Below are 11,973 nucleotides of genomic sequence, written 5' to 3'. Positions count from 1 at the left end.
CCCCACGAGAATACAAAAGAACTTCATAGCTTTGTTCTCCTTAAAATGACTTCCCCCTCACTAACCACCCCTGGTGCATTTTCAATGCAAAAGGCCTAAGGAAAGAGGGGGAAGGAGGAGGAGAGAAGATGAGAATCCACTTAAAATCTCCCTTTCCTTTTTCTTTTTTCCCCTGAAACTCACCCATACCAGACCATCGCACCTTGCAATATATAATTTTTGCAGCTTTTTTCTTAAAAAATAAATACCCCCCCCATGGCCTTAAAAAACAAAAACAAAACCCAGCAGGTACCATGCTAAGATAACACCACATGCTTAAAGGGGTCCTTAACAGTGAAGGGAGAAGGGCAAGGGGCTTGTTTATCTGTTTTGTCTGTTTGGAATTGACAAGGAGGCAGGAGGAAGAGAAAGAAGAACCAATATATATATATTAAATTCTATAAATAAGAGTCAATTTGTGTGTGAGGGGTCTCGGAGCACAGGGTGGGGACAGGGGAGTAAGTTATGTTTTATAACCTGGTAATGTCCTCTGCCCGTTGCTGCTCCGGCGGCGTGGCGCTCTGGGAGTGGTCTTCAGAAGTACCAGGGGTGGCTGCCGGAAGGGTGCTGGGTGCAGCGCCTGCCGGGGGCGCTGACCTCACTTTGGTGTTGGGGAGTCGGTGGTCCTTCTTCCATTTCATGCGACGGTTTTGGAACCAGATTTTAATCTGCCTCTCAGAGAGGCACAGCGAATGGGCGATCTCGATCCTTCTCCTTCGGGTCAGGTAGCGGTTGTAATGAAACTCTTTCTCTAATTCCAGGACCTGCTGCCGGGTGTAAGCTGTCCTCGAGCGCTTGGGCTCCCCTCCGTTATAATTGGGGTTCACTGGGGGAGGGGAGGGGAAGCAAATAGTGGGGTTCAGAGGCATCAAGCTCCCCGCCCCCTCCCTCACCCCATCCTCAGCTTTGAGGAACAGGAGGGAGTGGTGGGAATAAAGTCATCAAGCTAAATGGGTTATAAAGAAGTTGAAGGAAGCTGGAGACTTTGTAGTGTAATAAGAGGGGAATCCTCATTGTAACGACACTGAATTATTTATGCGCCCTTAGAAAGCGAGCATAGTTTTCACACATACATAACAGATCGTAGCACATGGCTCGGACTGCCCAGAGTAGCTAAGCCATAAAATTTATGGGGGATGTAATTACCCATTCTCGCTCGTAAATCCAGTTCAATTGTGCTAACCCAGAGTCGCTCCTGGAGAGAGAGGGGGGGAAGGAGAGAAAGGAGGACGGGGCCAGAGGGGGCCAGGGAGGGTGGGGAGCGCCAGGAAGAGGGGAGGGGGGCAAAAAGCAAAGTTGCCTACCCGTGCTAACGTGAATTTTTTTCATCCAAGGGTAGACTATGGGCTGCTTGCTGGCGGCGCTGGAGGGATGGTCGGGGGTTGGCTGGCTGCAGGCTGGCGGGGCTGGGGACGGGGAGGCAGAGGCGCCTGAGAGAGGCGCCGGCTCGCAGAGCTGCTGCGATTTCTCAGGGTGGTGGTGGCCCGCTTGGGCCGGCCCGTGGGCTCGCGAATTGCCGGGCCCCTGGAGACTGGTGCAGCTATACTGACGCTCTGGGTAGCTAGGGCGCGGAGGCGGTGGTGGGTACAGCTCCTGGTGGTGATGCTGGAATCCCGATTCCCTGGTCCGGCCGTAATATTCCGGACTGTGTTCAGGGATGTAGCTATTTTGCGAATATTCTTCGCATGGAGGAAATTTCGGATCGATGTAGTTAGAGTCCATCAAATACGAGCTCATGATCATTAATTTCTGGAGTGGAAAATAATTTTTCTCGCTTTGTCGTTTTTCTGCTCCATAAAGCCCTCCTACTAGCTAGCGACCCTGTAAAGTTACTTTCACCATGTGACTCCGCCGGCCAATCACACCGAGCAACCCAGTCCCCGGATAAGGAACCGAATCGCTTTATTCAAAATGTATCCAATTTTTTGTGTGTGTGTGTGGTGCTGCTGATGCTGGGGTGGGGGTGGGGTGGGGGTGGGGGATGGTTGGCAGAAGCTGGGGTGCTCACCAGTGCACACCCCGCCAGACTGACAATCCTCCCCTGCAATAAGAGATGGGAGGCTCCCAGCTCGGCTCCCATGCCTGGGCATTGAGGGCTGTCGGGAGGCTGTGATTCAGCCCCGACCCAGGGTCCCTTCTCCGGCCTCCAGTGTGACCCGTGGGCCTCGGCTCCAGGGCCTTTCCAATGGTCTCCATTATGGCAATAGTTTTGCAGTCTGTGTAGGTCACAGGGCAGCGCCCCTCTTTCGCAGGAAGAGGAAGTTTAATGAAGGTTTCAGAGGAGGTTGCATAGGGAGGGGCCCAGGCTGAGGTTGGAGGGCTAGAGAGCCTGAGGTACCTCACGCCATCCAAGGAACCTAAAGTCCAGCTCTCCTCCCCAATACACACTCACCCAACCCTCTCTTGGCCAAGGGACCTTCGAGACAGGGTCCCAGAAGTACTAGGCAGGTTGAGGCTGCGAGATGCAAATGATCCTGACGTCATTTCTGGAGGTCTAGGGCTTGAGCCCCCGGCTGAAGAGAGACAGGAAGTGGTTGGCAAAAGCAGATTTCAGAAACCTTGACCTCCCTGCTACCCACTGTCCTTCCTGGCCCAGGTCCCAGAGCAGAGGATATCTCCTACTGGTAGCTGGTAGCTCATGTGTGACTCCGGTTCCCTGGCCTTCTCACAGCACCTCCCAGACTGGCTCGGAACAGCCCTGGTAAAAAAAAAAAATGAGAGAGAGAGAGAGAGAGAGAGAGAGAGAGAGAGAGAGAGAGAGAGAGAGAGAGAGCGCTTCCAGCAGTCAGTGTTCTGAAGCCGGGGTCCCAACTAAAGCCCCGAGAGTTTCCCCTTCATTCCTTACTCTCAAGGAGGCCTGTGTGGGTAGAGCCTGCTTGCTTCCAGCAAGGGACTATAGCCGTGTAACACATATGTTTACATGTAAACACATATTCCCCAGGGCCAGCTCCAGGCTGCTTCCAAAAAGAAGAGTTGAAGTCCCTGAGCTTGGCGGCAGGGCAGGGTTCTCACCCTGACCCTCCCTGTCACCCACCCACAGAATACCCCCAGGGGAGGTGGCAGAGCCCGAGAGGAGAGAGGACACAAGGAAGGGCTCTTCTTCCTGCCCCTGGTTCCTCAGCTAGGAGTGGCCTCATCATCGGACTCCAATTAACTGATCTTCTAGAACTCAGAATTAGTTGGGGGCAGCAGAGGGGAAGCCCAGGGAGGGAGCCAGGTCCCCGTGTTGTGCTTGATAACAATTATAGTTTAAAATCATAGCTTGCCGGGGCTCGGCTATATTTTACTTGATAACAATAAAAGTGACACATAAAGTTAACTGTTTATGTTTTATTTATTAGACTAAATCTGCCAGCGGTGGTAGGAGCGCTTGCCTCGACGCTACAGCTTTTATAGGGCTGTAAAACGTCATAAATCAGTCTCGCAGAATCGCCCGCACTCTTTGTGTCGGAGGCGCAGAGCTGGCGGCCGCTGGCTGCCTGCTCCCTCCTTTCTACAAAAAGTCGTAATGTGATTTTTTTCCCCTCTGATTTTATTATTATGATCGCAGCCGTGATTAGTCAATCCACCTTTAATTCGCCGCCCGTGCTGCCTCCTCCCAGCCCAGCCTGGTTGACACTTGAATAAGTACCTTTTAAAACAGCGTAACAACTATTTGAGGGTTTAATTAGAACATCTGCAATTAAGGGAATGAGGAGGGGGAAGAGAAAAAAAAATAATAAAGCCCCATGAGAGAGATACTGAAAAGAGGAGATTCCCAAGGTTCTTTTTCATCACCTTTGGGATATGTGAGAGGATCCCCACTTCCAAATTAGGGTTCGCTTTGAGGGCTGGAATGGGAAGGAGCCACAAGCAAAGCCCAAAGAGACAGATTGGGCCTGGGCCCTTGGCTGCCTTCCAGGTTCCAATGCTTAGGGCCTCAGTCCCAGCCCGAGCCTGCTAGGGCTTGGTTCCCAGGACTTGGTGCTTCTAAGTCCTAGGTACCTTATCCCCTAGCACACCGCCCCCCCCCCCCCCCGCAGTAGCGGGGTGAGGGAAAAGGAACTCCCTAGAGGTGAGTCATCTCTCACAGCAGACTCCCAAACCTCCAAAGCTTCTGAAGAAGCCTTGCTTACTTGGACCTGAACCTGGGTATGAGGACTGGCTTGGAAGAGGAGCTCAAGGCCGTGAGTGCCAGAAAGCCGCCCCGCCCCGTGGTTGTTGGTGGCCGGGAGTGGTGTGAAAATTTTTAACTTTCTTTTATACTCTCCGTCTCTCTCTGTCTCTGTTTCTCTCTCTTTGTTGCTGATGTGTGTGTGTGGGGGGGGGGGGGGAGGCGTTGAACTACACGTAGCTGGAAGTTGGTAAAGGGAAGAGCAACAGTCCCAATTGTCCCATCAGGGAATCCAAAGCCCCAGAGAGCAGGGGTGGGGTGGGAAGGGTGAGGGAAAGTAAAGAGCTTCTTCAGTCTCCACCCTTTCTAGGTCTGCACCTGCTTTGCTGCCTCACTCTGCCCCACTCTCTTACACAGGTGAGGGGTGGGTCTGCTCGCTTCCCGGTTTCCCAGCCCCACCCCAACCCTTTTTTCCTTGTGTCTGACCCTCTTGAACTCACTAAGGCATCCTTCCCAAGGCATTACCCAGCACGGCAATGCCCCTGCGTTCCTCAGACTCCTTAGTTCCTAGAGGTGAGTCCAAGAGACTCTCCTTGAGCCAGTCTAAAGGAGCAGAGGCCTCAAACTTAATGCCAAGTTTGTTTTTGGTTCTTATGGTTAACAAATACATATCTATACATGCTATTAATATTTGTTAAAATATCAAATATCTTTTATAGAGTCATTAATAAATTGAGTTCCCATTCCGGGTTTGCTCAGCTAGTTCAACATGAATAAAAAGAAATTAAAGTCTATGAAATCCCCCCAAATGTGTCCACTCTCATCTGCATAACTTACAAAAAATAATAAATAAAACCAAACAACAAGCAAAAACTTTCTGGGTGCTCCTGTAGTGTAGGAAAAGGAAGTTGACTACCAGGTGGGTTAAATATCTCAGTACATATACCCATACAACATGTTTACCTGAACATTGTTACCATTGTTAAATATCTCAGTACATATACCCATACAACATGTTTACCTGAACATTGTTACAAATAAGGCAGTCTTTTCCTGTAGCAGGGGCTGAAGTGGTGTGGGAGGGGGTACTAAAGAGGCACTCCCCAGTGATGAATTTTTGTATTTGGGCCTGTCTTATTTTGCACTTTCCTTTCTTGCCTCATGCCTCCCAAAGGCTCTGCCCTCTGCTTTGCTCGGTCCCAGTTGGTTCTTTATGCTTTCTGACCATCTTTGCCAGCACCCTAATGCTCTCTGCATGCTGCCCCACACCCCATCTCCTTTCTAAATCTCGATCTGGTTTCTCTTTCGGAAACAGGTTTCAGTACAAAGCGCTTCCCTTCTGACACCACTGAAGAAAAATATGTGTCCATTGTTGTGAGAGGCCTTATTGTGCCTGGATTACCATACTGACCGTTGGCTAACCCATATTCCTCCCTCCCCAGTAACAAGATGCTGGCTGAGATACCCTAGTGGCTTCACAGATTCTGTGCTGCAGTAAAAAATCCACCTCATACTCCCTGGATTTTCTGAGGGACAAAAATAAATTAATTAAATAAATTAATGAGAGAAACAATTCAGGATTCAACTGTACAGAGAAGGAAAATGAGGGTCACTCTTTCCCACTCTCTGAAGTCCAGGTTGCTTGCAGTTGTTTTTAATGTATGTACTTTGTTATTGCTTTAGGGATTAAAAATTACAGCATGTGTCTTTTCTTTTTCTCAAATAAATTGACTTCTAGATGGCATGCAATCAGGCAATTCATTTCATTTTGATTTTTTTCTCCCCCCTCCCCGCAAACCAGAGCAACTTGAAAACCCCAAACTAAAACAAGATTTTATACTATTCTTCCCTTTGTGTATCTCTGTGTGTGTACATGTGTATTTGTATGTTTTTCTCCTTTCCTTATGCCATCAGGACGGACTAATGTATGCAAAAGAATATGCAAATACTTAATTGATTTTTTCCTTAAATCTCTTGTCAGTAAAAGTAATAAATTGGTCTAAAATGATTTTAATAACCTGAACATGTCACTAGAAAATACTCAACCTTTCCCCCCTCCTGGAATCATGGGGGGTGGGAGAATCGTAAGATGTTAATTTCCCTCCTTTAAAATATTAAAGATGAATTTCTCCTGTTTGTTTGAAGACCACAGGCATGGTGCTCTTGTGGATCTCTCCGTCTTGCCTTCTTTGGAATTCAATTTTCCTCAAATCTCATTTAAAGTGGCTTTTTAAAAAGTGGCCGCATTTTAATATTGGTTAGACAGGGTGACCTGCATTTCACCTCTGGTGTTTGACTTGTTCCAATAGGTCACTGCCATGGGGTTATTGATGGGGAAACTCCATTGAAATTTGTCTCTTCGCAAATGGCCTTTAGATCTTCCAGCGAGTTCAATAACTAGTTATAATGTGGAAGGCAAAATGAAGGCCCTGGGCTAACGAATTTGATGCTTCATTTTTATGCTGGAGAAATTCTTAGTTAGAGGTTGAATTTCCCCACCTTCTGTTCATCTCAGTTTGGGTGAACCCCACTCCCTTTCAAAGCTGCTGGATTGTGTCTCCCATTAAGATTTGTGTTGAGGTACCCCCTTCTCTCTGATGCAAACCTGACCTGTAAATATGGTTGTAAACCCTGACATAAGGATGCAGGAACTTTGCTTTGTTGGAGGTTGGAAACCTGAACTTTGTTGTTAAGAGAACTTTCAAAGGATACTAAGTATGTCTTGAGAAGATCTAGAGATTAGGGCTCTGTAACTCCCACAGTTGAGGAAACCCGAAACTCTTTTGGGCTGTTTCAAGGTATTCTGATGTGTTTCTGGCCGCAGAGCCACATGCGAGATTGGGCGCCCAGGACCAAGACAAGCAGACAAGCAAAGGCTAAGGCTAGAGGGACTATTCCATGAGGGGCAAGGGAATCCTGTGTCTGCTCTTGGATCACAGCAGGACTCTTGGGAACTTGGATGGGTAATTGCTCAAAGAACTCTACTCCTTCCCAAGAAAGGTACTCCTCGAGGAAAGACCAAAGTGGAGGGACTTGAGGGGTGAAGAGAACAAGAATTTCTTTTTCTAGAGTGCTTTAGAGATGGGAGAAGAAAGGTCATAGTAAGATAAGGAAGGCTTCATTTCATTCTTTCCAACCACAGCCAAGGTGGGGAATCCCTGACGCCCCAAAGATCCTCTGTGAGAAGGAACTGCACTGCACAGTTGTGCGGTCCTTGACCCAGTCACAGCAGATCATTACCTTTATTAACCTCAATAACAATCGTGCATCTTCTTTCTACAGAAAGGAAAGGAACGCCTTATTCTCTCCTCTGTGTGCCTTTCCTGCTCTTGCCCTGCTCAAGGGGGCCCAGTGCTCAGCCCCCAATCTCCCCTGTAGTAAAGTCCCGTGGCCTGCCGCCTCCTTCCAAGCTTCAGTCTATCACCGGAGTCATCCTAAAGGTAGGGATGCCTTGGATCGTGGGTTAGGGGAAATAAGGCCAAAGGGGGATAAATAGGTGCCTGAAAAACTGGGGGACTACCACCCTGCTTCGGGTTAAACACAAAGGAGTTAGATGCCACCCCCACCCTTCTCTGTCAAACTTGCCTGGGCAGATCCGTGGGATCCACTGGGATCAGGAAGCAGCCTCAACTGCCACTTGGCTTCTTTACCCCATAAAAAGAGGGAAGCCTGGGAAAGAGCTGTGCCGTCTCCAAATCGGCCTGGGAAGGGTCCCAGGCTGCTCTTCCTAGCCCTGCTGGGACCAGTAGCAAGGAGCTCTGAACTTCCCGCGGCGGCAGGGCGCCACGGGCGGGCAGGCCAGTCACCCGCACGCTGGCCACCTCGTTCCTCCGCACGCAGGCCACAGAACCCCGGCCCGCTCACCTCACCTCCCCGGCCCAAGTCTCACCCCTCCCTGTTTTAATTACGTGATTGATTTTCTCTAGGGCTGCTTCGGGACGACTCTGTCTCCCAGTGTTTAAATCTTTGGGCTCCCTTTTCGCATTCCCGAGTTCTCCCGAGAAGTACCGGCCGTGGGCGCGTTTCGGGGTCCCTAGGCCGCCTCGCCTTACACTCCAAGGAAATGGTCAGGCCACAGGGTCCCAGGCGTGCCAAGGCTGCAACGATGTGATCCTGCCCACCCGCCTCGGAGTCACTTTGTGCTGCGCGATCCTCCCCATTTGAGCTGTCCCCTGGCGCCTGGCCTGGGAGCCGGGCTTTGTGGGTTGTTTTTCTACCCCCAAGAAAGTGTAAAAAGATCTGGACTGAGACGGGAAGAAGCAGGATGCGGGCTCGGGACCCTTTGCCTGGTGAACACCTGGGCTCAGTGCTGGCGGGCGACCAGCAACCCAGGGAAGGAAATCCGACTACAAGGCGCCTTTGGGACCGCAGGCCCTGTGGTCCCGGCTGAGGATCCCAACACGCATCAGGCGATGTGATCCTATTGTTACCCCACAGCCAGGAGGCCCCTCTACTTGACCATCCCAGAAGCAGGAAGCTGTCTTTTCTGGGTGGCTCATGCCACCTAAGCCCGGGACCGCGGTTCAGCCTCCTTCACTGCAGGCGTTGCAGGTGAGGCAAGGAAGGGAAAGGGGGTAGGGGTGTTAAGATAGAGAGGAGTGGGTTAGGGTCGGGATGGAAGTGGAGGACTAGAGTCAAGAACTCTGCCTCTTCGGAGGAGGAAGCCGACTGACCTCTTGCTCCCTTTTCCCATCGGAAGGAGAAACTTTCAACCTCCCCAAACTGCTGGGCTTCTGCTCAGTCTCCTTATTTACAACTAATAAACCTTCTCTGTTTCCTCTCCCATAGCCATGTTCATTCTTTGATGAGTCACTAAAAGCAAGGTTTTTTATTGTTTTGTTTTGTTTTGATACTGTGTAATTTTTCCACAGAGAGAGGACCGGGTCGGGACGCCTCTCTCTTGTGGAAGTTCAGCGATGCTTGGGTTAATAACAACCTCTTCCCTGCCCCCTGACCTAAGACGCCCCAGTTCCTCAACCCCCATTCCTTCTGCACAGTAATGTCGTCGGGTAAATAAGAGTCGGTCTGCCTGGCTATTAGGATTCTGGAGACGTTGGCATCTGTAGCAATCATTAGTCAAAGCCGCAGAAGCCAAAGCAGCCGAGGAGTTGGACAGAAAAAATCTTGGAAATGATATACAGAGCTGAGAAGGCATCAATCCCGCCGATAAGAGCGGCCTGCCGCGACTAGGCGGCCAGCTTAATTGGGCCCCGGGTACCCAGAATAACGCAGGAAGGGAGATTGTGGTTGCACAGTGACCCTGGCATCATTTGGGCATCTACAAAAATATTTAGAAGTTAAACACTTTTTCTTCCAAGTTTCAAATATCCTGTGTGTGTGTATATGTGTGTGTATGTGTGTGTGCACCTACAAACCCTTCACCCCTGTGAACAGAGAACTACACGGTATTTCTTCTGGGCTGCTGCCTCTGGTGGTACTGAAGATGGAAGCTAGAGCTGGGATCTTAGGCTCTAGCTACAGTCCGCTAGAAGGAGGCTATGACACCCTTCAGGGTTTTCACAAGTCCCATGACTCAGCTGAACTAGAGTTGGAGAAAATCTTGGTGGTGGTGGATAAAATAATTTGCTTTAATAGGCAACACATTCTAGTGATACTGGGTCCCCACCTCTACTCACTACATATCTTTTTATAGGTCACAAAGGTGCTTGAGGTGGAACAGATGGCTGTAGAATGTTAACTTTTTTTTAGGGGGAAATCTATGCACTTACACCTAGAAGCATTGTCTAAACAGATGTTCAAATATTTTAAATTTGCACAAATACGGTAACACCTATAAACACTTCATATACATAGCTTCAATATGTAGCTATTTTATTGGTTAAGAACCTTGAATAATTCTAGATAAAAATTTCAAAATAAAAACCGAGTCATACATGCACAACTCTTTCTAAGGAGGAAAGACTCGCAATAGTCATTTAGCTGTTTAGAGAGAACTGTGCTAACACATCCCAGCATATACCTCCAACCATTATTGAGAAAGATCGGTCTTATGCACACAAGAATCTGACAGAAGACCGTTAGGTTCACTGTGGATCTCTAAATCTGCATACAAATGTGGAGCGGAGAAGGAGGTGAAACATACATTCGGCTACAAACTCAGAAGAAGCTAGAGGAACATTTACATGTGTGCTCTAGAAGCACACTGCTCTCCATGAAGACACATCAGCTGCATTGTATCTGTTCTAGGAATGAGGAGGTTTCCCTGGTGCTTATAGGTTTGGGGTATACTGCCCAAACTTCCCTGAGAAATGGATGGGTGCAAAGCTTTGTAAATATCAAAAGACTCTAGGAATTTGTGTGATGTGTGCCTTTATTTCCTATGTGTAAGGGTATTTTACTGGCAGTGGATGCCTGAAACTCTGAAAGTGTCTAAAGTGTCCAGATAAGATGTTGTTCCAAAAGCACACCTTTAATCCCAGCACAGAAACCAGTGGATCTCTGAGTTCAAGGCCAGCCTGATCTACAGAGAGAGTTTCAGGACAGCCAGGGTTACACAGAGAAACCCTGTCTTTATGGAAAACAAAACAAAACAAGATATTGTCCAGACTTAAGAGAGAGGTGGAGGGCTGTTCTTTTTCTTTAGCTCAGTAGACTCATAGCTCAGAAAAGGGAACTGTGGAGACTGGGGTGTATTTGATACCTGAAGAGTCATTGATTATCGTCATAAAATAGAACCATTAAGGTCAAATGTATTCAGTTTGGTGGAAAGATCTGTGTGAAAGCTGTGAACTCCCCGAAACACAACCTTCCATTGCAGAGCTAGCTCTCCGTCCAGAGCCAAGTGAAATCGCTGCAAGCCTCATGCCAGCTCTGCCTCCTACAGCCAAAGTAAAGAGACAGCAGGAGCCTCAAGGGCTCCCCTTTCAGGCTCTGAAATTGTTTGTCTTCAGAATTAGCTCTTTTGTGATTAAGGTCTTGCTGATTGGGTTTTGCATGGGGGGAAAAAGGAAATGAAGGTTTTGATTTTTACGGTTAAAACATTGTGTGTCTTGGGGGCGGGGAGAAATCACTAACTGACCCTTTTCTTATTGGAGGCAAAGGATTTGGGGGACTCTGAAAGTCCTTTCATTTTTCTTCCTTGGTTTACTGGAGAAGGGAGGTTAGGAGAGGCCTTAGGTGGGCTTGGGGAAGTGCAATCCGGTCTAGCAGGCTTCTTGGGAGAAGAGTGATTTACAAAGCAAAACCTTAGACGCTGCTTCCTGAGATTTCACCAGATCAAAACAGCCTCCTTAGGTGTTTATGACCCAACTCTGCCCCCAACAGGAAAGGCTCCCCCAATAAAACCTTAGCCACCCCCATCCTCCACAGGGGAGGGGAACACATATACAATCTAATGCAAAGGACCTGACCCCTTATAACACACACACACACACACACACACACACACACACACACAGAGACAGAGACAGAGACAGAGTTTTCCAACTAGAACGTCAACTTTTTAAAGTTAAAGAAGCATTTTCTTAATTTTTGTTTTCTTTAATGTCTGAGCAAAGAAACTTTTGAGCCTGGAGAAGAAGGAATAAGACATAAAAGTCTGTTTTTTTTTATGCCCCCCTCTCTATTCCGCCCCAGGATTTTCACATAGTTCAAAATTCAGTCTAGGACAACAGGATTGAGAGTCACCAAGAGCACAGCTACCACCCATTAGGGGCTATTCTAAAGTCTGATTTCCAGAGCTGGAGAAGAAAAGTAAGTCAAAGGTTGAGGGCTTGAGGGGTGGGGTGTGGACAAATGGTTTCCAGCTTGGGCTAGTAGGAAGAGGGAAAAGGAAAGAAGGACCGGGAAATTGGCTGCAGGCTGGTTTATTGTGTCCAACC

At 48.5% G+C, this 11,973-nt stretch overlaps 1 protein-coding gene across 1 annotated transcript; it reads right to left on the bottom strand.

Annotated features, from left to right (window-relative positions):
- Positions 1-471: 471 nt before the first annotated feature.
- On the bottom strand, positions 472-1,820 carry Hoxc4 (homeobox C4). The gene is made up of 2 exons (XM_057792159.1): positions 1,344-1,820; positions 472-865 (listed from the first exon to the last, which is right to left on the bottom strand). The coding sequence occupies exons 1-2, from the start codon at positions 1,780-1,782 to the stop codon at positions 510-512; spliced, it is 795 nt and encodes a 264-aa protein (XP_057648142.1). The 5' UTR covers positions 1,783-1,820; the 3' UTR covers positions 472-509.
- Between the last annotated feature and the right edge of the window lie 10,153 nt (positions 1,821-11,973).

This window comes from Chionomys nivalis, chromosome 17 (genome assembly GCF_950005125.1).
Source record: "Chionomys nivalis chromosome 17, mChiNiv1.1, whole genome shotgun sequence".
NCBI lineage: Eukaryota > Metazoa > Chordata > Mammalia > Rodentia > Cricetidae > Chionomys > Chionomys nivalis.
The sequence above is the reverse complement of the archived record's forward strand: the minus strand, read 5'-3'. Positions and strand labels throughout refer to the sequence as shown.